At 36.7% G+C, this 26016-nt stretch overlaps 3 protein-coding genes across 7 annotated transcripts in view; 2 read left to right on the top strand and 1 right to left on the bottom strand.

Moving 5' to 3' along the window:
- lrp2a (low density lipoprotein receptor-related protein 2a) overlaps positions 1-3587 on the top strand; it is a 56356-nt gene extending 52769 nt beyond the window's left edge. For all 3 annotated transcript variants that reach the window (XM_028435593.1, XM_028435592.1, XM_028435595.1), the window contains 4 exons: positions 71-178; positions 2293-2412; positions 2494-2565; positions 2640-3587. In XM_028435593.1, coding sequence (XP_028291394.1) covers positions 71-178; positions 2293-2412; positions 2494-2565; positions 2640-2810 — 471 coding nt within the window. In that variant the 3' untranslated portion in view covers positions 2811-3587. The remainder of the gene's footprint in view (positions 1-70; positions 179-2292; positions 2413-2493; positions 2566-2639) is intronic.
- Positions 3588-7397: 3810 nt separating this feature from the next.
- On the bottom strand, positions 7398-14195 carry LOC114454699 (11-cis retinol dehydrogenase-like). Of its 2 annotated transcripts, none has more exons than XM_028435340.1 (5): positions 14006-14195; positions 11854-12169; positions 10523-10781; positions 10288-10451; positions 7398-8152 (listed from the first exon to the last, which is right to left on the bottom strand). In XM_028435340.1, exons 1-5 carry the CDS (start codon positions 14060-14062, stop codon positions 7929-7931), a joined length of 1020 nt encoding a protein of 339 aa, XP_028291141.1. In that variant the 5' UTR covers positions 14063-14195; the 3' UTR covers positions 7398-7928. The 2 variants fall into 2 exon arrangements, with proteins under 2 accessions (XP_028291141.1, XP_028291142.1); XM_028435341.1 differs by lacking the exon at positions 14006-14195 and adding an exon at positions 12912-13053.
- A 2605-nt stretch (positions 14196-16800) lies between these two features.
- abcb11a (ATP-binding cassette, sub-family B (MDR/TAP), member 11a) lies at positions 16801-25725 on the top strand. Of its 2 annotated transcripts, none has more exons than XM_028435334.1 (28): positions 16801-16872; positions 17127-17198; positions 17344-17356; positions 17444-17492; positions 17613-17854; positions 17948-18032; positions 18160-18293; positions 18657-18828; positions 19953-20077; positions 20296-20470; positions 20547-20660; positions 20725-20835; positions 20906-21031; positions 21108-21311; positions 21404-21574; positions 21656-21845; positions 22236-22317; positions 22402-22510; positions 22592-22756; positions 22832-22936; positions 23025-23186; positions 23275-23478; positions 23583-23824; positions 23910-24066; positions 24155-24352; positions 24427-24633; positions 24808-24954; positions 25054-25725. In XM_028435334.1, exons 2-28 carry the CDS (start codon positions 17147-17149, stop codon positions 25252-25254), a joined length of 3942 nt encoding a protein of 1313 aa, XP_028291135.1. In that variant the 5' UTR covers positions 16801-16872; positions 17127-17146; the 3' UTR covers positions 25255-25725. The 2 variants fall into 2 exon arrangements, with proteins under 2 accessions (XP_028291135.1, XP_028291133.1); XM_028435332.1 differs by having other exon boundaries at positions 22399-22510.
- The last annotated feature ends 291 nt before the right edge of the window (positions 25726-26016 follow it).

Genomic DNA, 26016 nt, shown 5'->3' with positions numbered 1-26016 from the left:
CTGATCAGCAGCTCTGATAAAAACAAACCCTCATTAATGAATAAACCGTGACAATGTCGTCTCGTGACAGGATGATAACTTCACCCTGGAGGCTGGGAGACAGCCAATCACATTTGAGAACCCACTGTACGCCACCACCCCCGTGTCCAGTGATCCTGCCGTTATTCACGCCACACAGGTAACACACACGTGTCAAACTCTGACAGTGGAAATGATGGTTTTGTGCTGCACTGTGTGCGACTTTGCAGACATTAATCAAATGATTTTCCACTATAAAAAAAAAATAAACAGAAAATTTTCTGGGACCCAACAACACTCAAACCTCTTTAAAGATTGATTAGATTAAAAATGAAAATGTCACTAATTCTAATCTCCTTGTATTGAGACCCTCTGCAGTACATTAAGTGCCCACTGGGGGGCAACAGCCTTCACTTGGGAACCAATTTTTAATAATTATTTTCCAAATTGTTGCTCTCTATTGTATTTACATTTACAAAGTAGAATATGAATATTTAAGAATAGGGAAGAAGAAGGCAAGGCAAGGCAAGGCAAATTTATTTGTATAGCGCATTTCATACACAAGGCAACTCAATGTGCTTTACATGATAAAACATTCAATTGTTTAAAATCGAAAGAACTGTGACTTTATCTTTCATTGTTTATTAATACTACATCTATACATGTATTTCTACCTAAATGTTTATGACCCATTGAAAAGTAATTATTGAAATAATGCTTAGGTAAAGATGGAAAGACCAGAACATCTGGTTACGATGCATTTATAATTATTGATAATAAAAAAATTATACACTTGCCTCATGTAAAGCCTGTTATTAAATTCATATAATGCTGGATAAAAGAAGAAAAATGCCATAGGGATGCCAAATTCATCTTAGTTCAAGGGCCACATACAGATATGACCCAGTTTGATCCGAAGTGGAAAAATACTTGTTTTTGTGAAATAATAAGTACAGATGCACTTTCCCATACGAGAAATATTGTAATTTCCTTACAATATCCCGAATGTTAACAATTAGTCAAAATTCCTTGAATCTGAAACTATTTTTTTATAAATTTGCCAGAATCTTGTGGGAAAATTTGCAAGAATATTCAAGGTTTTAGAAAAAAAATGAAATTCACTAATACTGTAAATAACGTAGTACTGCAAGCCTCATTGTATTTTGGTGGAGTTTTGTTGAATTTGGGAATTTGAATGAACACCTACAAACACTTATATGCTAATTTACAAAGAGTCATCTTTTTGCCTTATTTTTTACTTTGAACTTGACATGAGTTTGACATGTGACTTAAAGTAGAGACATGTCCTCTTTTTACATCTTTCCGGACTTTCCGGACGAATTTTAAAAACTCATGAAAATGTCTGGGTTTCCCAGGGAAGAGTTCATTTAAAAGATGTAACTCCACTAATATTTGCTCCATCTGAGAAATTGCTCCACTTTTTGAAAGCGAAGGAGTTGCTCCATACAGCCAGTATCATGTCATTACGGTAATTTTACGCACATGTGACGGAATCATTAAAGATGCTGCTTTGTGACTTCAGGGTATCAATACCTTGATGGAGTTTGAAAATGAGAAACACGCAATTTTTTTTCTGGAGTTATTGCCCTTGTACCGTTTTCTTTACTCTTTTCGAGGTGTCTTCAAAGGGGACAGCTTTTCTTAAAAATCGTTTAAGATAGGATAGCCAAATTCGGCGTGTGGCTTTAGGGTATCAATACCTTGTTCAAAAATGAGAAGCGCGCAATAATTTTTTCCAGAGTTTTTGCCCTTGTTCCACTTTTTAAACTCTGTTTGAGATATCTTGAAAGGGGACAGCTTATCTTAGAAACCGTTTAAGATAGGAAGCACGCAATTATTTTTTCCGGAGTAATTGCCATTGTGCCGTTTTCTTTACTCTGTTCCAGGTATCTTCAAAGTGGACAGATTTTCCTAGAAACTGTTTAAGATCGTTAGTATTTTCATATATTGATGTGATAATATTTTCTTATGTATACATCTAAGTTCTTAGATTTAGGACATTTAGGAAAAGGTTGTGAGTTATGACGACAACCAATCTGCTGGGGGATGTTGATGACTGCCTTTTTGTTTTTTATGCTATTTAAACCTTGTGGACTAACAATATTGATCTGCTATATTGTATTTTGCCATTACTAGGTGGATTCAAGAGTATGCTGAGGTCCTTATTTTTTAAAATAAAAAAATGGTCACCCTACTTAAAGATGACTGGAGACAAAGCATATGATCTGATCTACATCTTGTGCGTGTCGACAGGTGACGGTGAATGTGAGCGGAGAGCAGATGGAGAACAACTTTGTGAACCCGGCGTACCGAGGAGGAGATCCCAGTGTGAACACTGTCAATACATCCTCTGTCAGTAGCAAACCTGTGCAGGTGAGGAGTGGAAATGATGAAATGATTCTCCAGTTTAAACCATGTGTCGCCTCACCCCGTCATGCACTTATTCTCTGACAGGAGTCAAGGTGGACTTTATTTAAAAGGAAATTAAAACCGAGTGCCACGTTTGAAAATCCTTCCTATTCAGAGGTAAATCATGACACATGCAGTTTTTTTTACAGTGTGATGAGGTGTTTCGGTTTCCCTGCCTTGTTTTGTCACAGATGAAAGACGAGAAGCCTGCAGACGGCACCGAGGGCTCGTCGGCCCACGATCCGTCTCCGTTCGTCCCTCCCCCCAAACCTCAGAGGAGGGACCGCCCCTCCACCTTCTCGCCCACTGAGGACACTTTCAAAGACACAGCCAACCTTGTTAAGGAGGACAGCGATGTATAAGCTCGCCTCATGGACGGGAATCGACAAAAGAAACACACTTTTCACAGAATTTTATTTTTTTATGCAGCCTGTGTACAAAACTCAGATTGTTTCGGGACTTTTGGATGAAAAAAAGTCCTGTGCGAATATGCCTTCTGACATTTCTTTTCTTACGCCAATTCTCGCGTTGATGTTTTATGGACAATATGTATATCTTTGCACTGAAGCTGCTGATAGAGATGTTAATATGCTGTATATTTGTAAATTTGAAAAGTAAGATTTTGTGATAAATTTCTCTAAGATAGATCCTGAATACTTCCTCACAAACACAATATAACACACATACTCTGAGCTGAATGTAAAGTACATATGAAATCAAAGGAAAGGATTTATTTGTTGCCACTGAACTAAACTAAAGATGCATTTACTTCATCTTATATGATTATATACCTCATTTCAGGGCTTCAGAATCAAAGCAGCAGTGAAGAAGAAAAGGATTTTTACCAGAAGCTCCACTGTGTGTGTGCACTGCATACTTTTTCTACTCAATCATCTACCTTTGAATCAGCTTGATTATTTTTTTAATTAAGATAATGGGTAAAGAGCAGTGTTGCATTAACGTTTGGCTGGTAAATGCAAGACATGAGCCGAGGAGGCAGATGTTAACATTTTATAAACAAAGAAATCTTTGTGTCATAATGAGGACGTGCAGTATCTGTGATTATCCTGTGCACACATTTTTAAAGAATAATTGCTGCTGCTGGAACATGAATGAATAAAATCCTATTTTGTAACACAGCGGTGGTGAACCTTTAATTTTTCCTTCAAAATCCAGAGTCTTTTATTTTGATAGCGATCTGCTGTTTCCAGAGCAGTAATAAATCCTTTGATTGCAAACGCTGGGATTGTCGAGACTCAAACCTAAAATAGGGAACGAAACAAAACGAACCGCGTGCATTTCTTTCTACATTCATTAAAGAATGTGAATTGAAGCAGACTTTACAATTTTTTGACTTTTCTTCAAACTTCGGCAATGTTTGCTTTGGCCAAGAAGCTTGTCTTAAAGAGAGACGGGATCAATGATTCCCATTTCGGAAAGTTATATGGAGCTCCCACATGGATATTAGGAAAAAGAAAAAAGGTTAATGACCAACTAGTTTGATGCAAAAAATAAATGTGGTTTGTAAAACACATTTTCTTAGCAGTATTCGCATACTGATAAAAATTTCCATCCATCCAGAAATTATTTTTTTTATGGCTGATAAAACTTTGGTGTAATTTGACAGTTTTTAATTGCACATTTTTGCTAAAATGTTTTTTTGTTTTTCATTCTTTTTAAAAAGCACATGTTCAAATAAACATTGACTTTCCATTTAAAGGTCTGAAACTAAAGCCTTGTTTTAATAACAGGCTCAAAATACAGGGTTTTGTTTGAGTAAATTTGAGGTTGTAAACTTTCCTTGTTTTTAGGGAGTTGTGGTAATTTGAGGTTCTCTTGAAACCCCCCAAAACCTTTGTGAGGCCTTTCTTCATGCTTTATCCAGCCTCTACCCACAATCCCCCCATGGGCTGAAATAATGCTGGATCATTATCAGCAAACTCACACTTCTGACCTTTGTTTCCCCTTCTTTTGTTTGGTTTTGTTATCTTGACAAATCACTAAAAGGTCCATCAGCGATGATGGCTGCCACTGGGAAGTGTCAAATTGGAAATGGTACAATTGGTTTGAAAACTTAGATCGTGTTCAACTAATTGTGTGCAGTGAATTCCTAAGAATTTGTAAAAACAAAAAAATTTAATTAATTGATGAATTGCAATGCAGTGGTTTAAACTGTGATACTTAAAAAAAATGTAATTAATGAAAATTGAACCATCAGTTACAAATATTTGTTTATGCAAGAGATGCAGTTTTGTACTGATTTTTATTACCGAATTATGTCTAAAGAATTAACAAAAGTTTGATGTTTAATAGTGACGAAACAAGTTTTTTTCATCCTTGGGGTCGGGACCCCATGTGGGGTCACCTGGAATTAAAATGGGGTCGCCTGAAATGTCTAGTAATTGATTAAAAAAAAAAAAAAAAATTAATAAAAATGAGGTAAAAACAGATTAAGATTCTATTTTCAAACTTTTTTTAATTATTATTTTTCAAATACACAACACACACAAAAAATACCAAATAACTTTCCCAAATATAAATCTAATTCAAATAAAATGGAGTGACAAGTGCACTTATCACTTTGCGCAGTAATCCTTGCTACTCTGTATTTGTAACGCACTTTAATAAACATGATCAAAAACTAATTCTAGAGTTGAATCTAGAGCGATATCAAAATGATTGGGAACCTCTGGACTGATAAACCCTGGATGGTAAAAATCAGTAGAAAAGTAGAAAAACACTGGTGGTTGTGTGTGTGTTAATCAAGTCAGTAGGAGGATGACAGGTTGATAAAGAGATGGTTCAGGTGGACTTTATCTCTCCCAGTGCTTCACTCTGACTGGCACCCTTTCTGTCCGCCCCCTGGATGCCTGCACTGTCTCACACACTCACTGCATGTTCTTCACTTTACTGTGATGTGGTAACATGTGACTCTAGCTGCTGGGTTAGAGCTTTACCAAATAGATCTGATCACCACGTTCTCCTAAATTAAACTATTATTGACTGTGTGTGACGTAGCAGCAGATTAGTGTAAGGAAGGATTAAAGCTTTTATTAAATCAGGATGACCCAATTAGAAATAGAAAAAAGAAAAAAAACCACAACTATTGATTACACTGTGTCAAACTCGAGGCCTGGGGGCCAAATACGGCACTTTAGAGCATTTAAATCGGCCCCCAGAAGAAAGTAAAAATGAGAGAAAATATGTTTATTACAGTGTACATTACCAAATAATTCATACGTAAGTATCTCAGTCCTGCAAAAAAAAAAAAAAAAAAAATAGAGATTTTTTGCTTGGGTTTTCTATTTTCTGTTATATCACATGACAAGATTTGTGGAGATAACTCAATTTTTTTCTAAAATTCTGCAATTTTTCTCTGACAAACTCACAAAATGTATTTTCTCAGTACCTTTCGAACTGAAGTGCAAACTAAGGCAAAATAATGTGTATATTGTACTTTTTTCCAATCCAAAATCTGTGGCCCACTTATGATCAAACTGATCTGATTTGGCCCCTGAGTGAAAATGAGTTTGGCCTCTCTGCATTGGAGCATCAAATGTGGCCCACAGGAGGAAATAAAAATGATATAGAAAACATGAATCATTGTGTAAATCACCAACTAATTCAGTTGTCGATCTCTTCAAATACATAAATTCCCTGAAACTCAATATTTGCACAGCTCACAGACGAGTTTTCCGAAGCTTAAATCACATCACTGCAGTCATTTTTAAATACAATTTTCTCCAAATTCCTACAGTTTTTTTCAAATTATTCCTCAAAAATTCCCCAAATTTCTCTCAAAACCCAGAAACTTTAAAGTGAAGATCCTGTAGGAACTGATATCTGTCACATATAGCTTGCACATTGTATGTGCTTCACATACTTGTATGTGAAAAGACAAACTAGGGCACATTAATGCTGAATTAATGCTTGTTTGCTCTGCGGTCCACTTGAGGTCAAACTGGTCCGTATTTGGCCCCTGAACTAAAATGACTTTGACGCCCCTGGATCACCCATATGAAATACTCATACTGATATTTAAAGTTCTATGCTTCTGACACAACAAGCCAAAGTCAAATTAGAAGTAGAACCATGTTTCTAGCTCCTTCAGAGCCATCTAGTGGGTTGAAACGATGCATTCACCGTGGAGCAGACAACGCCAGGAACCCAATAACAACTGCAGTTTGACAGGTTGAACCTGCTTCCACATTCCTGATTGCATCAAAGGACTTGCTATCAGACACTCTACTGACAACACTATCATCAAATTCAGATAAGCTTCTAAAACTGAGATGGGCAACAAAAATGGGATTTTCTGCTCCGAGGGCCACATTATCAATGTTCATAGCAGCATTTAGAATAATAACCAATGTGAATATTAATTCAGGAAAAACAAAGGGTTTGGCCTTCTTATATTTGTGTAGTTTTGTCAAGGTTGTGTGTTTTCTAAGTAATTTATTTATCTAGTATTTGAGTGATCATCGTTTGTGTTTTCAATAATTTTGTGTGTTTTTGTCGTTATTTTGTATATACATATTCTTTTCGTGTTTGGAGTAATTATGTACATTTACTTTCGCCAGTTGCCTATGTCTGTTGTAAAGCCTGTAGGACAGCAGGTTTTGATGAACTGTGGTTAACATCTATGCAAAATGTATCATCATCATCATCACAGCAACAATAAGGAACGTTCAATATGTCGCACACGTACATATGTAGATATAACAAGTCACAAAACCATTCTTTTAGGTATTAAATTGTTTAACAGAGTAAAGAATTCATGTCAATATGCCTCAGTTTTATTTTTTAGAAACTGAACAACTTCAAAAGCCTATTAGTCATTAGCCTGTATTCTGTATAATGATGACTCGGCCATTTTAAATATTGAGTTTTCAATCAAACCAGCCTTGTCCTCTTACTTGTGCAATAGTTTTCACAATAAAGCTCTACAGTCATTGACATGATGTTGTTTATTAGAAAGCACACACAATATGAAATCCTTGTTGAAAGTGTTGGTGCTTAATAAAATAAAAAGGAATCAGAAGAAGAAAAGAAATCAGGATCAGTAAGATCTCACCCACCCATCTGAAGAACAATCTGTTGGAAATATCTCCCGTATAAATGAATGAAAGTAATAATATAATTAACCAACACCATTATTAGTGTAAATGCCCTCAGTAAGAATTCAAACCCATTAAAAGTGCTTCAGGCACAGTAACAAACATGTCGTGAGTTTTTCATTGTTTACCAGTATGGGATGTGCAACACATTGCAGGTACAGACTGTACCTCTCCACAGACAGATCATTTCCCTCCATCAATTTCATACAACCTCTGCAAACACGACCCCAGCAGCTGATCAAAGTGTAAAGAACAGACAGTGCTTGTGTTACTACCAACAGCAAATCAAACATTGTTAGCTTAAAGCAGGTCGAAGGGGAAAACTGTAACGTCTGCAAGGGAGTTTTTTTTTTCAAAATAAAACTACTTCTCAGATATTTTCAGTTTGGGATAGTTGATCAGGAGCAAATAGTCCACAATGCAGCTGGGCATGTACGACAGAGGCAACCAGAATAACTTTGCGTCCCATCCTGGGGAGTAGCGCGTGCGTGGGTGAACGGCAGCGATGGCGTGCTCCATGCAGCCCACCACCTTCATCAGGTCGGGGTCCGTTAGCAGCTTGAAGCGAAAATTCATTTCTTCGACCACTGGAAGAAAATCAGTTCATATACAATGTTTAGAGGAAAGACGGAAACTTCAGGAATACAAAAAAACTATACAAGGTATTTGAAGTTTAATCCTCCGATAGGCATTTTATTTGTTGGAAACATGAAATTGTATGAAAAGTGCAAATAATAATAATAATAATAATTTTAAACTAAATGTCCATTTCCGTGATGCATGATCCTGGTTTTATATGGTGGTTTCCTTCTGGCCTTGAATCAAATTGTGAATCTTTTACTCTAATGCTCCTGTGGAGAGCAGTGGAAGCTCTGATTGGCTGGATTCAGTTCATGGATTACAAGTACTTGCGTTACTGTAATTGAGTTGCTTTTATGGGAACTTTTTTTAAGTATATTGCTAAAGAAGTTAAATAATTAATGAAATTTCTAAACCCAGCCGTTACTGAGTAAACTATTATTTTATTATTTCTATTCTTAGTCGTGCCATTTGTGATCAACGTCCAGCCACTTTCTTAAGTTCAGGTTGTGATTTCTACCTAATATGTTGTTACCCACATGGCACCGTTTTAATGTTCATAAATGTAGCTATACTTAGAGCCTGAGGATTTTTTTTACTTTGAATTTAATTAATTGGTTGTATTTTATTTAGAAAAAAAAAAGAAAAAAAAAAAAGAATTGTACATTTTGACAAACCTTTTATTTTATACAGATGCCTTTGTGGAAAAGAGAATAAGTTCCAATCGTGCAAGATTTTACCCCTTCCTTTTTAAGTTCATACATGAGATGTTTACTGTACACAAGGGAGCCGTGGCAAAGTTTATTGCCAAAAATAAATGTGGGGGGTGAAAGTAACTAGCTTTTTGTTTGTACTCGAGTATTTTATGTTTGACTTACTTGTATTTGAGAACAATTTGAATCAAGTAACAGTACTTCTACTCGAGTAGGATATATTAGTACTCTTTACACCTCTGCAGACAGGCAATTGAAGTGACCCGCTTAAATTTATCTAATGCTTATTTTCAGTTTGATTAATTATATTTGGATTTCTTTTTGTAGGTTAGAAAACGTGGCTCAGTGGTGGGGGTGGGCGGGTTGACCTGCACCTTTTCCTCCTTTTGTTCATTGAGACCAAGAACATCAAAGGCATCCCTTAAATGTACAAATATACCCTCCTTTCCCCCCCCCAACATTTTCAGATGCGTGTGTGCATGCGCTTTTAACCTTACTGGAAATGTAGACCTTCATATCCCATTTATATTGTATTTCTAACGTCACCAGGATCTTAAACGCCAGCGATTGGGAGTCAGTAGAAAGACGTCATCGTCCAGGTAACAACAACTCTGTGTTAGTCTTCCACACTACGTGTGTGTGTGTGTGTGTGTGTGTGTGTGTGTAGAGAACCTTCGTTCATAAACTCTCATGAGCCTTTGATAACTGGCTGAAGAGTAACGTAAGCTTCACAATGGAGACGTAAACCATTACATCCAACAGCTATTTTCAATATATGTATATATATTCATTCTTTTTGTGTTTGGAGGTTTAAACTACAGGACCAGATTGAATTTGTGTGGTTCGTGCTTTTGTGATTCCGTTTCAAAACCAAATCGTAAAAAAAACAAATGGTGTAAATAAATGTAAAAATGGTGAAATCTTGTTTTGTTTATGTGATATTTATCAGGAAAGAACTATCCGAGCTTCAAAATAATGTTTGCACATTAATAATATTTCATAGATACAGAAATGCAAATCGATTGATAAATTATGAAAACAACTAAATTGCATAGTGTATAATATTATTACAGATTTTAAAAACAGATGAACGTCTGATCTGGTTTTAAATAATAATAAACAAAATAACCACACTGTTTACTTGTTTTTTTCCCCCCGATTTGGTTTGAAACGGAATAACCAAAGAAGGAACCAAACATGGATTAGATTCTTCTTAGATGATCCGTATTTCACTGTCACAATTTATTAGAGGTCAACATGTGACTCTTGCTTTATATTGGGATTCTATTTCCTACTCTGTTTTTGAAAAAAATGTTTATCTTTGACCATTGAGACGTCCCTTTATGAAAAATAAAAATAAAAAATAGAACCAAAATTTTGCATTAATAATAAATCACAGGCATGTTTATCCTTCCAAAAAAATGACTTACTTGTCTCCAAAAAGATGGATCCATAGTCGTCCTTCACATCTTGGGGCAATTTATCATATTGCTTCTTTAAGCAGTTTCCCACTATGGTCTGGTTACTTACGTTGGTTTTAAAGAAACCTGGCTCAATGCAAAGCACCTTGACTCCAAACGGTACCATGTCTAAACTGAAACACACAAAAATAGATTTGTTTTCACACAAAGCAAGAGCAGCGTGAACAGAAACACGTCTTCTCACCGGAGACTATCGGTGAAGGCTTCCACTCCGAACTTGGACACGCAGTACGGGCCACCGAATGCGCTGATTCTGCCAAACACACTGGACACGTTCACCACTCGGCCTTTAGCTTTCTTTATAAGCGGGAGGAGGCTCAAGGTTACGTCAATCACACCAAACAGATTGATCGACAGCATTTGCTTGTAGTCATCAACGGTGAGCCAGTCACACGGAGCAGTAGGCACAGAGATCCCAGCATTGTTCACCAGCCCCCACAGCCCTGGAAACAAGTAGAATCACAGCTACAACGAAAACCAACAAGAAACAAAAGTATAAAGCAGCAGAGTCTGATGTGAGCAGGGTTGGGGTAATTTATTATTGTAATCGCGCAATTAATTACAGTCATGACTAGTGACTAGCGCCGATATTATCGGGCGATTTTTGCATTTTTTACTTGTATCGGCATCGGCCGATGCGGGCTGCTACGTTCGTTGATTCGCATTATTTACAGAGAGCAGAAATATTTTTTACTTATTCTACATCACCTGTTTTTAATATTTGTTAAATATTTTTTACTTGTCGTTCAACCTCATCTAAATGTTCATTTTTTTTTTTTTTAAATTGAGACTCGTACCATTTGTTATCATCATTGTATTTTTTTTTTATGTAAATTGAGGGAGCAAAAGTAGTATCGGCTCCAAATATCAGTCATCGACTAAGGCTTATGGTATAGACATTGTCCCTAAAAAATCCATATCGGTCTATCCCTAATTATGACATAATTAATTGTAATCAAAATTGGAAAAATATGTTGCTGTTGTAATTAAAAAAAATTGTAATTGAGTTCAGATAATTGACTTTGTAAGTGACGTGAAAATTATACAAAACTGTCATTTACATTTTAATTAAACGCAAACCTGGGAAACCATGTTACAGTTCTATGCCTTACACATACACAAGTAACAATTATTGAAATATGTTTCATATCAAGTTTACCTGTCAGTTGTCATTTAAAAAAATATTTAAAATAAAGTCAAAAAGTATAGTGACACAAAAAAGGCTCAGACGCCCCCACACCAAAAATATTAATACCAACATTTATCATGGATAAGGAAGCCTAACAAGGTAACCAAGAGATAAAAAAACTAATCAGATGATAGATGATAGTTTTTAGTGTATTTTACAGCTGATTAAAATCGACCCGTTATCATATTAGATGTTAACAGAAAGCTAACACAAGAGGAAGGATAGGTTGTACAGGGTTATTGTAATTGAACTTTAGGAATTGAGAACGTAATTGTAATTGACTTTCAGGGGGAAAGTAATCATTGTAATTGAAAGATTAAACCTACCCTTCTGTCCAACCAGTGTGTTAATTGTCGCTGCTGCTTTGCTGACACTTTGAGAGTCAGAGACGTCCACGTGAACCGTGGAGAGACGTTCTGATGAGATCTTCTTCAGCTCCACCTCACCATTCTCTGTATAACAGCCAGCGATCACATGGAAACCCCGCTGGTCCAGGTGCTTTGCCAGGAGATGACCAAACCCTGAGTCACAACCAGTGATGAAAACGTATCTGTGCTCTTTGTTGGACACTCTTCTGGTTTCTTTGACCCAGCGGTAGAGAAACCACAGAGGAATCGACCAAAGTAGATGCAGGAACATTTTCTGAGGTCAACAAGAAGAAACCTCATCACAGACACTCTCGTCTTTATATTACTTCATTCAATAGCACTATTGATAGTAACTTTTGAATGACCTTTACATTTAACAACTAATACTCCAATGTAAACAGAAGAACGTCACATATTCTTAAGTTAACCTGAGATACAACAAAAAGCACAACTGCAGAAATAACACTTAACTCAAATTTTGTCTGTAAGGAAATAAAATAATAAAATATTTTTTCCCCCTATAAAGTTGTTCTACATTAACTGTTACAGAGTTTTTATTTTATTTTAGTGACCAGTTGACAAAGTTAAGCGAGAAGGAACTCAATCAAAAATATCTATCCAAATTAAAATAGGACTTAGCTCAGGTTTGTCAGTTTAGCAATCCTGAACACAATGATGTGTTTTACTTAATTATTATTTTAATATTAATATAACATTCCCGTCATGTTCCCGGGTTGATGGTTATAGAAGAAGGTTTAGATATCAACTATTAATATATAACATTGCATGGAAATGTGTAATATTTGCATAACAAAAAAAAAACAAAAAAAACTTTGAGTGATTAATCCACGGATGTGAAGGAAAACACATTCAAACACTTAAAAAAAAAAAAAAAAAGGAAAAAAAGAAAAGTGGAATAAATAATCATATAAATCAGCTCGATACTGTTCAATGCGCGGCAGACACCATCAAAACTATGACATATTTTCCTCGGAGAGTAAAATAAAGTCGCTTACGTGTGTTTAAAAGTCCTGCAGTGGCTGTGGAGGCTCAGCAGAAACAAAAACAGTGGTTGTTACAGTTACAAAGTAGCAAAGTTTCCACCTTTTTTATAATTATTTATTTCATTTGAGTTTTTTTCAACTTCCGGCAGATCACTGGCGCTACTCTGTGTTGTTCCGCGTTCTATCGATTTTCCCAAGTAGTGCCGCCCGCCTCTGACTCAGATTAAACACGTTAGTCTACAAACGGTTATAGTCATTACGTGTTAAACAAGTTATTGTCGTCCTCACTTCACTTGTTGAATATACAAGTGAATTATCCTTGACATCATTTGCAGTGATTCACCACCTTTTGTGGGAAATAAGTCCGCCAGGTGACGTAAGATAAAGTTTACAGCGTGTAATCACTCACATTTTTGCCAAATTTTCCATTGAACTCAAACATTGAGCTGATTTTGGTTTGTTATTTCAATAAGATTAACCAGCAGGGATTTATTACACTTTATAAATAATTTTGGGATGTTGCATATAATATGCTTGCTTACTTTCTTCTTTGCAATTGCAAACAATGATGTTTTATCATGGGGCTTTCCTTTACAGGATTGTAAAAAGGAATGACTGGAAACTCAAACAGGAATAAACTACTATTTAAAATGTAACAATGATAACCTTAGAGTATGGATGTTATTGAACTACAGGTGATTGGTGCTCTACTGTAAGGGTTCTTGTCCCAGGAAAAACTGATCTTTGGTTTAATTAATGCAATTAAAAGCAGCTGTAAGGCAAACCACAGGTTGTATTGATTACACACACACTATACTCTGCTTCTCCCAATGAGCTGATGTTCTTTCAAGCGGTGCATATCAATGCACTAATAAAGTGAATACATTAATATTTGTTAAATAAATCCCAAATCTGATGATATTTTAGAGTCATTAACCAAATTAGAGCATCTTAGAAATCTTGCCAACATTACAGAGGTCTGGATGGACCAGAGGAGGTTTTACACGTCTAAAGCCCAATTTTTCTCTTTTTCTTTTTTGAGTTTGTAAAAAAGTTTTTAACATCTTTGCACATTATAAAGTCATCTGTTCTACTCTTTGTCTTACCTTGTTCACTGCTGCTGACCCAGTCAGGTGAGTCAAAAGAGCTCGACTACTACTCATCTTCTAGGACTTGTTTTTTGATAATGTTGGTTTTCGGCAGGTTTTAGTCTGTTTAATGCTCCCCATAGACGTTATATAGACGCCGCATTGACTGTGGATCGACAGGACAACAGCGCCGCCATCTTGGACCGGTGGTGGAGGCAGCGGTGCATGGACATTACGACAGAAAGATGCATTCAATCTCCTAGTAGAATTATTCGTTGAATTTTGAACTGATTTCCAAACTGTTTAATTTTTTTAAAAAACGTCACACATGTAGCTATGATACAAGGTGGTTGAATATATTTAAAAAGCTGGTTTTACTACTCAACACTTAATCTCCACATCCTTTAACATTTCAGTTCTTTGCCTCTTGTAATAATTAATGATTATGAAATAACAGTGATAGTAATAATAGCAATAACAAATTAATATAATAAGAATCCAGTAACAATAATAAAAACTACGTATAATGATGATAATAAACGTTTATAAAAATAATGATAATTATTATTAATAATATAGCAATAATAATACAATGAGAATACCAGTAACTGTATTGTAAAATATTGCTAATACAATAATATGAGAATATAATGATATTTATAAGAATAGCAATGACAATAATACAGTAGTAGTACAATAATTATAATTGCAATATACAGCCTTAAACAATGTCAATAAAAACCTGAGCACATCTGAACGTTTTCTGGGTTTCTTTTGCTATCTATCTATCTATCTATCTATCTATATCTATCTATCTATCTATCTATATCTATCTATCTATCATGTCTGACGTGTGTTACAAACACCGTGAAAATGGCTTGAGAAATTAGCGATTTATGACAACTTTAATTGTGTAAGCACATCATTCCTCTATAGATGTAATACTGTATGAGTGATTGTCACCGGTCCAAGATGGCCGCCCTGTTGTTGCCGCACCGCTCTATTGGGCGGCAGCAGTCCATGCGGTGTCTACGCATTCTAATGTCTATGCTTCTTCCTGTCTGTCAGTGTCACTAATTCTTCTTCTTCGTTTTGGTTTTTGCCGTGTGGCCCCTAGTGTTGCAGGTGAATTACCGCCACCTACTATACTGCAGTGTGAACCAGAGAACTACCTCCAACTAAATTCTTTCCCATGACGCAGTATTTTTTAAATACTTTATTTTTTTCTTCTTCCCATTCCTCAATATTCAACATAATCTTGAGATTTAAAAAACCTTGTCCCACAACACTTTGACTCTTTAAATCTTTACAGTCCCTTAATTGGTCCCACTTTCCCTCTTTTCTTCCCACAGCTGATCCAGGTTTTGCATCACATCCCTCCACTATTTAAGGTATGGCATTAGTGTGGTTGCTCTTTTTTTTTTTTTTTTTTTTTTTTTTTTTTTTAAATTTTCCTGCATATGTGTCTTCACTGCTCTTGTTAATAAGTCAATTGTTACGTTCTCTGCTTGTTTTGTCACGTGATTTGCAATTTTTATATCTACTTTTTTATTTTAAAATGCAAGCTTCTCTTTTGTGGTTTGATATTCCCGTCTGCTCACCTTATTTGATACCTTTTTAGTTGTTTGTATTCATTAAATTCATGGTCTTCCAGTGAAACCTCACCTGTCATCAATCTACAACTACTTACAAACTTCCCATCTACATTCCTCACACTTTCACTGACTGCAAAGTCCACCAAATGAGGCCGAGAGCGTGTGTCAGACTCATTTTAGTTCAAGGGCCACATATGACCCGGTTTTATCTCAGGTTGGCCGGACCAGAATGATCAATGTTTTTGTGAAGGGAGAAGATTACAAATTAAAACAAAATCCAGAACGTTAAGCAATTGGTGAAAATTCCTTGACTTTGCGACACATTTTTATGAAAGTTGCCAGAATTCTATGGGACAATGTTCGAGAATTCTCTAGCTTTTTAGAAATATTTGCGTCTCAATATCTCTGTAAATAATGTAGTATTTGCAACCTTCATTGTATTTTATCTAAAACTTAAATGTTAATTTACAAAAAGTCCTGTTTTTGCCATAATTTCTACTTTTAAATAAAAAATCTTCACTAGACTAGATGATCTGGCGGGCCTTGAGTTTGACATATGTGCTATACTCTTAACACTGAGATTTCTTTATTACGACTACAAATAACATTAAAAAAAGCACCTGCTTACGTGTTTTTGTTAGGACACATGTTTTATATGATTTTTTGGAAGTACCTCATTAATATCCATCAATAGCTGAGCAGCATTGCCAACAATGACCATATCTGTTTCCTCTGTTATAATAATAGTTGTAAAGAAGGAGCAAACTCCACTGTCATTACTCATACTCAAGCACATTTGTTTTGATTTGCTTGAGTTGGTGCTTGCACATTGTCTTAATAAAAAAAATTGTAGGCCCCCTTTAAGCTTAGTCATTATGGTTCATGATAAAAGCCCTTGTTGTGTTATGATGAATATTATCGTGTTTTTAGATAGCATTGATCTTAATCAATGGCCTTGCGGTCACTGGCCTCATTTTACAGTCAATTTGATAATAAAGGAATTCTTCACAACCAGAAAATTCAATTCTTAGGCAAAATTTTATTTTTTTTGTAAATATTAGAGTTTTACAACAATTTTTAGCTCACCACAAATGAGTCCATACTGATTTTAGCTTGTTATAAATAAATGTTTGAGTGACTGTACAATAACAGGTTGGGAGAGGAAATTGATTACTGTTTCAATCCTTATCAGTGTAAAGGTAGATAAAGTACTAAGAGAGACATAGGTCGGCTATGAGCAGAGATACTCAGTAGTCTTGAAGAAAGCAGAGCTCCAGAGAGGACGGAAAGGTATTGGACATTTTTCTTTTTTTCTGATTGTATCTGTGTTTTTCCTTTATCACTAGCAATTCATCTTTTTTCTAGTGTTCTGTTAATTATTTGTTTGCAAAACAAATGTAATATTACAGAAGAGTTTTTGTCACGTCTAAGTCCTCATAACTGACTGAAAAATGGAAATATTTCACCATCTGATTTCTAACTCCACCAAAATCAAGAACGTGTATCCTAATCGATGTATTTGTTGTTTTCTTCTTCTTTTGAAGCTTAAACTCAGCAAGCAAAAATGAAGAAGCAAGGTAAATCAAGTAAAACTACAACTGCAGATACCGATGAAGGTCAGTATGCTACTTTAGATCTATAAAACTCGAATAGAAAAGCTTACTTTTTTGGTTTGCTGGTTACAGTTAGTTAATTTTTAGAAATTCACAAGTTACCCTTTAATGAACTCTAACCAATATTCATCTCATTTATGTCCTACAGACCTTAAAAAAGGGTAAGTTTGAATAGCAAACCTATGCTTACTATGTCTTCAGTGCGATTGAGGTTTATAGATTGTTTGTGTTCACCGCCTGTTTTACAGAGATGATGAACGTCAGAAAAACAACATGAGTGTTGGATACTTTCAGCTGGTGAACATTTTATTTTCATTCCTACTAGATTTACACAACTTTGAAAAATTAATATTAAAGGTTTTCAGACAAATTAAGTACATAATACATTTTTTTTTATTTTTTAACCACTGTTTTTAGTATCGATTTGCCTCCGTTAAAGACGTTGTGATGATGGTGGTGGGGAGTGTGTGTGCTCTTGTAAATGGGGCAGCGTTCCCACTGATGCTCTTGGTGTATGGCATGATGACAAACACGTTCATTGCCTATGAGCTCGAAGTACAGGAACTGAAAGACCCAAACAAAGAGTGCAACAACAACACCATCTATTGGACTAATGGTTCTGTGTATGAAACGGCTGGAAACGGCACAGTCTTCTGTGGGTAAGTCGGTGTTTTTGTGCTCACAATGTCATCACTTAGCGTTGTTATCGGTATAGATGCTAATTTATCATGTTTATCCTTTATTTTTGGTAGCACTGATATCGAGGCTGAGATGACCATGTTTGCATATTACTACATTGGAATTGGAGGAGGAGTTCTTTTTCTTGGTTACTTTCAGGTATCCATTCATCCATCCATCCATCCATCCATCCATCCACTCACCTATCCATCGTTCTATTCATCCATTTCTCCATCCATCTATCCATCCATTTATCCAAATTACAAATATGATTTTTATCTTCTAGATTGCTTTCTGGGTGTCAGCAGCTGCAAGTCAAACCCACAAACTAAGAAAGGCTTACTTCCGAAAGGTGATGCAAATGGAGATTGGCTGGTTTGACTGTAACTCTGTCGGGGAACTTAACACAAGAATATCCGAGTAAGTTTCACTTTGCTGTCCAACTACCAGGCAACTAAAAAGTAAGGGTGTTCCGATACGACATTTTCACTTCAGATACGATACCGATATTGGACGATCCCAATAATGATACGATTCCAATTCAAATCATTCATACTGTAGTTAATTATATTTATGTGGGGATTGTTAGTCAAGGCTTGACCAAGTGATATTTCTCGAACAGAACAATAATCTGCAACAGTATAGGTATGAGGAAAAACTGACCCATTTATTAGAAGTGCTGGAGCGGAGTCTGGAACGGACTATATCGGAGATATCAATATCGGATTGGGATACCCCTACTAAAAAGCTTGCTTTATATTTATTTCTTCTGTTCTATTTTAGCGACATCAACAAGATTAACAATGCCATCGCGGATCAAGTATCTATTTTCATTGAGAGGATCTCAACATTTTTCTTTGGGTTCGTGATCGGTTTTATTGGTGGATGGAAGCTGACGTTGGTGGTCACAGCTGTGAGTCCTTTCATTGGACTCGGAGCAGGACTCATGGCTATGGTGAGTTTCAATACTTTTTACTATTTGGTCACAAAATGCAATCAAGGTAAATATCAAAACTTCTATTCTTCCTTTTTTTTCCCCAGTGGATGACATTTTTATGCAAAATATCAAAAGGTTGCAAATGACTCTAAAGATATTACATCCGTCATTAGTCTTTCTGACTGCTTAATTCAGATTAAAGTTGCAGGACCCATAAGTGCAATACATTTCTTATCAATAAAGAAATGATTCCTTAATTTTAAAACCAAGCCGATTCTTTTTCCTTGAATAACCTCATTGTGAAAAAAAGAAGTGACTTATGACTATTTTTTTAATCAAGGGCTAGGACTTGTCTGATTAATAAAAAGATTTATTTAAACATAAATGTTTACTGAGGGAGGAATGAGGTTGTGAGTGCTTACTATACTAAGGAATATTGGTATGATTACCATGTTGTAGCATGCAGCATCTTGTTATAGAACAAAAGATAATCATTTAAAACCTGTTTTGATTGATTGAGTTATTCAATCTTGAATAGAGTTTTAATAGAAATGACAATATCTAACAGCAAACTCATGTCGGCCTATTTGTCTTAAGCTCATGCAGAATAAAAAAAACGTTGTACTGCCACTGTGTGGTTTATTAATTTTTATAATTCAAGGGGTAAAGCTGTGACGAGATATACCATATGATATCCCCCTACTCTAATGTTTTTGTGGGGGTCATGTCCCCCTATCCCACCCCCTGTCTGAACTGTATATGATGTTGTCTGAAAAGTTAATGTTCCAGCATTCTGGAGTTTTTGGTCGCCTATTTTGTACATAAGAGAAATAAAATTTGTACGTGAGAAATAAAAACTCAATATTTTGACTCATAATACTTGATAAATTTGTTTGAGTTGAATTAAAATTGTATTTACATTTTCATTTTATCATATTGCATTGTGGCTTTTTAAGAGCTTGTTGCATTGGTCATGTACAGACATAATATGATAATGTATTGTTTAAATTGTATTAAACTGATGTAAAACTTCATTAATAAATCCAGACAAGCACATATTATGATTATTGTTTTCTGCGTAAAGTCTAGAAATGCCCTTAGGTTCTGGGTCTTTAATTATTGTTCCATCTTTATCCCTGAAGGCTGTTGCGACACTGACAGGGCGCGAGTTAAAGGCCTACGCAAAAGCAGGCGCAGTGGCTGATGAGGTCTTGTCATCGATCAGAACTGTTGCTGCCTTCGGTGGGGAAGATAAAGAAGTGGAGAGGTATACAATTTTAGCTTAAATTTTATTGTGGTTTTATACTGTGCTGTTGCTGCTGTTTATTATGCACTGGTTTTATTATGTTCTGTTAAGTGACCTTGGGTGACTTGAAAGTCGCTGATGTTCAAATAAAACATACTATTATTAATAATATATCCTGAGACTTTTATAAACGATAATCAAAGCCCTTCTTTTGAAAAGTTAAATCAAATATTTGACAGGTACGACAAAAACCTTTTGCAAGCTCAGAACTGGGGAGTGAAGAAGGGTGCAATCATTGGAGTGTTCCAGGGATACATGTGGTGCATCATCTTCCTTTTCTACGCTTTGGCCTTTTGGTACGGATCCAAGCTTGTTATTGACACCAAAGAGCTTTCTCCAGGTGGTCTTATGCAGGTATGACATGCAATATGAGCTAAGAAATTATTTAGGAGACGTAACACTCACCCACAGTTGCTTCATTTCTTTTCAGGTTTTCTTTGGTGTTCTTGTCGGAGCCATGAACCTGGGGCAGGCTTCACCGTGCCTGGAGGCCTTTGCTTCTGGCCGAGCAGCTGCCAAGACTATTTTTGAAACACTTGACAGGGTAAAATCCAACAAAACTTTGAATTTGATCTAAACCAATATAGTAAAGTTTTTGTTTTTTACAGATCCCGGAAATTAATTGTTTCTCAGAGGAGGGCCACAAATTAGATAAAGTAAAAGGCAACCTTGAGTTTCATAATGTTACTTTTTTTTACCCATCACGGCCAGAAGTCCAGGTAACATTTATTTTCTGACTTTTGTTTAATTTTGATTCATTTGTTGACAAAGACCCACCAACCTTTCCAGATTTTAAATAAACTTAGCACAAAGATCCAAGCAGGAGAGAGCACAGCTTTCGTTGGACCAAGTGGATCAGGGAAGAGCACGGCAATCCAGCTCATTCAACGGTTTTATGATCCGTATGAAGGAATGGTAAGAATGACATCAGGTTTGCCAAAGAAATCCTTAAGAAAATGTTAAAAGTCTTAATGTCTAATTTCATACTTAGGTGACGTTGGACGGGCATGACATTCGCAGCTTAAACATTCCGTGGCTTCGCTCTATCATTGGCGTCGTGGAGCAGGAGCCAGTTCTGTTTGCCACGACCATCGCAGAGAATATTCGCTTTGGTCGACCTGGAGTAACAATGGAAGAAATAATAAGGGCAACAAAGGAGGCTAATGCTTATAAGTTCATTATGGAGCTACCACAGGTGAAGCTACAATGAAACAATTGGTACAAATGATGGTACTCTGTTGACAAGAAAAACAAACTAAAGTGTATTTTACTGGTGTTGTATTTCAGAAATTTGATACCCTGGTGGGTGACGGTGGAGGCCAGATGAGTGGAGGACAAAAGCAGAGGATTGCTATTGCTCGCGCTCTAGTTCGAAACCCTAAGATCCTTCTGCTGGACATGGCCACGTCGGCCTTGGACAATGAGAGTGAAGCAGTAGTCCAGGAAGCCTTGGACAGCGTGAGCCATTCTTTATTCCTCATGAAGTGACATACCATATTGTTTTGATAAATGACATCCTTACAGGTGTAATCTCTGCAGGTTCGTGCAGGTAGAACAACAATTTCTGTTGCCCATCGTCTGTCCACAATCAGGAATGCAGATGTCATTGTTGGGTTCGAGCGTGGAGAGGCAGTGGAGAGAGGAACACATAATGAGTTGCTGGAAAAGAAAGGAGTCTTCTTCACTTTGGTCACCCTGCAGAACCAAAACCAACCCAGTTCAACTATCGGTATGCGACTAATGTGACTGTCCACCCTTGAAATCATTATTTTCAACGTAGCTACCTGCATAAAATGTATTTCAAATTAAGATGTCTCATATATCTTCAGATAGAAAAATCAACAATTTAACATGTAGCTACTTCTTACCAGTGGTTGTCTTTTTGGGTGGATAATTGATAATTTAATGTAAATAATGGGGTATAAATGTGTCAATTTTGAAACAATTTCATCCTGAAATGTAGAAGATTTAAATTGACATTTAATACATTTAGAATTATTTAACTGTCTCGTACCTGACAAAGGTTGAGGAGATAAATGAGGAGCAACAATGTTTTGCTTGCATTAGGGAATCCAAAATATGAAGAGCTGTATTTATTGGGCAATTCTTTTTCTTGCAGATGTAATCAATGAAGATTATGAAGAACACTACAATGTGAAATTGCGGGGTTTCAGTTTTTCAAGCAACCATTCTAGTAAAAGGTACAATAAAAAGGCACCACAGATTAAATTCATGTACAGATCTGTAAAGACTGAAGTTTAAAATATTCAACATTACTGCAGCAGGAGCTCTCTACGGCTGAGATCGCACAGTCAACTGTCTACGGAATTCGTCCCTGATGCTCTGACAGGCAGCATCAATTTCTTTGTGGACAAGGACAACGCTCTAGAGGATGTACGAAGAAAGTTAAATCCTTTGAGATACATGAAGCTACCAACTGAACAAGACAAATTGATTGATCACTTTATTTATTAGGGAAATGAGAAGGAAGAAGAGGAACGGGTGGAGCCAGCTCCAGTTGCTCGTATCCTGAAGTACAACAGGCCCGAGTGGCCCTACATGCTCGTTGGCTCACTCGGAGCTGCTATCAATGGCTCAGTCAACCCAATCTACGCTCTCCTGTTCAGTCAGATTCTTGGGGTAAATGGCAGTGATCGTAATGTTTTATTGCTTTCAGGAATAGTAGAGTATAACATTTGTTTGTTTTTGTTTTAGACTTTTGCCATTCAAGACGTGGTTGAGCAGCGGAAGCAGATTAACCAAATCTGTATTCTGTTTTGTGTCATTGGTGCTATCAGTTTCTTATTTCAGTTTGTACAGGTTTGTACAGGTTTGTAAAAAATCATAAATGGGCTGAGAGTACAAGCAGGACAAAATAAGCGTCACATGTCGGGGTTTATTCTTTCAGGGCTATGCTTTTGCCAAGTCGGGAGAGCTGCTCACTAGACGTCTGAGAAAAGTGGGTTTACAGTCAATGCTAAGGCAGGAGGTCGGCTGGTTTGATGACCCGAAGAACAGTCCAGGAACTCTCACAACCCGATTGGCCACAGATGCATCCATGGTTCAGGGGGTGAGCTGCAATTTTAAGGGCCAAAACTTAAAAAAAATCAGAGGACAGTTTTGCTGTAATTGTCAAATACTGTAATTTTTTTGTGCAGGCAACCGGTTCTCAGATCGGCATGATTGTCAACTCATTGACAAGTGTTGGGGCCTCCTTCATTATTTCCTTCTACTTTAGTTGGAAATTGGCCTTGGTTATTACCTGCTTCTTGCCATTCATTGGGCTTTCTGGTTTGTTCCAAGCAAAAATGTTGACAGGCTTTGCAAAAGAAGACAAAAAGGCAATGGAGGAAGCGGGTCAGGTAAGCTAACTCCTGATGTGGTACCGCAGTAGATCCTGCTTTTTGATCTTTCATTGTTTTGCTGTTGTTGCTAAAGACACATTACAAACAATTTTTCCCTGCAGGTCTCCAGTGAAGCCCTGACCAACATCAGGACCATTGCAGGTTTAGCCAAAGAAACGTCTTTTGTGCATTCATATGAAGAGAAACTCGAGCCGCCGTATATATCTGCTAAAAAGAGAGCTAATGTCTATGGACTAAGTTTTGGTTTTGCAAAGTGTGTCATCTTCATGGCTTATGCCGCCTCCTTTAGATATGGAGGCTATTTGGTCAGCAAAGAGGGTTTGCAATACATGCTGGTTTTTAGGTTGGTGAAACGCCTCCATTATGTGATCATACAGTACTGGTATATTGAATTTTTAATCACCAACATGATTTTCCTGTTTTCCCAGAGTGGTCTCAGCCATTGTAATCAGCGGGCAGGCACTGGGCAGAGCTTTCTCCTTCACTCCAGATTACGCCAAAGCAAAAATTGCAGCTGCTCAACTCTTCACACTGTTGGACAGAGTTCCCAAAATCAGCAACAGCCAAATGGATGGAAAAACATGGGTTGGTGTTTTGTATCAGTGTCCTAATGCTACATGATAAAAGGCCATTGTGTTGCATTCGTTTTCCCATGCTTGTCAATTATTTTCAGGACAACTTCAAAGGTTTGCTAGAGTTTAAAAACTGCAAGTTCACGTATCCAACGCGACCGGATGTCCAGGTGTTGAAAGGCCTGATTGTGTCTGTGAAGCCTGGTCAGACTTTAGCATTTGTTGGGAGCAGTGGTTGTGGAAAAAGCACCAGCGTTCAGCTGCTGGAGCGGTTTTATGACCCCGATGAGGGGCAAGTGGTATGTATATTCACTGAATATTGACCAACATATTTCAATTCTCTGTTTTAATCAGTTAACTATTGGCTTTTCAGCTGATTGATGGTCACCCGTCTGAAGTGGTAAATGTACCATTTCTGAGATCACAGATTGGCATAGTGTCTCAGGAACCAGTGCTGTTTGATTGCAGCATAGCAGAGAATATACAGTATGGAGATAACGCACGAATGGTCACCATTGGAGAGATTGTTGAAGCTGCAAAGAAGGCCTACCTTCATGACTTTGTGATGGCGCTACCTGATGTGAGTACATGTTTTGCTTGAGAAGTGTCACCTCGTATTAACTCGTTGAGTGTAAATGTTTGTATAGCAATTAATCAGAAAGCCAAAAATCATAATTATTGATGCCTAAACAAGATATTTTGTTTACTTGTTTGTCTAAATCATGTGATGGTTAGTTTCTCTATTCTCTGGTAGGGATATGACACCCAGGTTGGTTCTCAGGGCTCCCAGTTATCAAGAGGACAGAAACAAAAAATTGCCATTGCTCGTGCAATCATTAGGAACCCTAAGATCCTGCTCTTGGATGAAGCTACCTCTGCCTTGGACACAGAAAGTGAAAAGGTACCTAATGAAAGAAGATAAATTAGCATTGAAGCTATTCCTACACATTTAAACTATACTTTTGTGACATATTTATCTTTTTTTTAAACCCCTTCTTAGACTGTTCAGTCTGCTCTGGATGAGGCAAGGAAAGGACGAACTTGCATCGTAATCGCTCACCGATTGTCAACAATCCAGAATGCTGACATAATAGCAGTTATGTCCAATGGTTTTGTCATTGAGCAAGGCACACATGATGGCCTCATGGCCCAGAGAGGAGCCTATTATAAACTGGTTACAACTGGTGCTCCTATCAGCTAAACACCTTTCCCTTGTTTTACCCGAGCACACAGTGGGACAGCTGCGTGCAGCTTTCTTTGCACACTGTTTATGACCAAAGTGTAAAGAAGGAATGTTTGTCCTTTTTATGAGATATTGTTGTTTAATGTAAAGCTTTTGTCTGTACATTTGAAAAAAAGTGAATAACAGGTAAAGTTCTGATAAGTTGAGTCATCCATGTAATTTTCATTCATGTAATCATCCTTTTGTTTGGATTGAATCCCATTTATTTCCAAATTTTCTTGATTGGACAACAAATGTTGGTGTCTTCAAATTACAACTGTTTGACCTCCAGTTTGGAAGCTCTGCAGGTCCCTCTCAGGGCTGCTCTCTTTTTTTCTTATACACTGTTGTATAAATGTAATATCCTCTTTACATGACTTGACATTAAATATGCAAATGTTAAACACAGACAATAAAAAGTGAATTAAATTGGTAGTTTTGCAAACATTCCACCTTGTTCAAAGTCTTTTTCCTTTTTCCTCTCTGTAATTTAAGTCTTGCTTCCTCAGTTTTACGGTTGTGCTGTTCTGGTTGGTATTGAGGGAAAAAAGCATTTTTATTCACTCGTGGCAGTTTTGCTGTTAGTTTTAAACTTCCAGCACATCAGAGTAAAAGCCCAAATTGTTTGTTTTCTCAACACATATTGTAATGCCTGTGTTGTAGTTTATCAAAGTCAACATTATTCTGGGTTCTCATCAATCAACATTGGTTCTCTATTTAAATCATTGATCACCTTGTTCG

This window comes from Gouania willdenowi, chromosome 21, assembly GCF_900634775.1.
Source record: "Gouania willdenowi chromosome 21, fGouWil2.1, whole genome shotgun sequence".
In the NCBI taxonomy this organism is placed as follows: Eukaryota; Metazoa; Chordata; class Actinopteri; order Blenniiformes; family Gobiesocidae; genus Gouania; species Gouania willdenowi.
Note: the sequence above shows the minus strand (reverse complement) of the source record. Positions and strands in the feature narration are given on the sequence as shown.

Coding starts and splice junctions, on each gene's coding strand:
- LOC114454699 (XM_028435340.1), bottom strand. CDS start 14,062: ATGAGTAGTAGTCGAGCTCTTTTGACTCACCTGACTGGGTCAGCAGCA. Junction 10,782..11,853: donor CACACTGGTTGGACAGAAGG/GTAGGTTTAATC, acceptor ACTTGTTTCCAG/GGCTGTGGGGGCTGGTGAAC. Junction 8,153..10,287: donor ATCCATCTTTTTGGAGACAA/GTAAGTCATTTT, acceptor ATTTTCTTCCAG/TGGTCGAAGAAATGAATTTT.
- abcb11a (XM_028435332.1), top strand. CDS start 17,147: ATGAAGAAGCAAGGTAAATCAAGTAAAACTACAACTGCAGATACCGAT. Junction 21,846..22,235: donor CCAACCCAGTTCAACTATCG/GTATGCGACTAA, acceptor TTTTTCTTGCAG/ATGTAATCAATGAAGATTAT. Junction 23,479..23,582: donor CAATGGAGGAAGCGGGTCAG/GTAAGCTAACTC, acceptor TTTTCCCTGCAG/GTCTCCAGTGAAGCCCTGAC.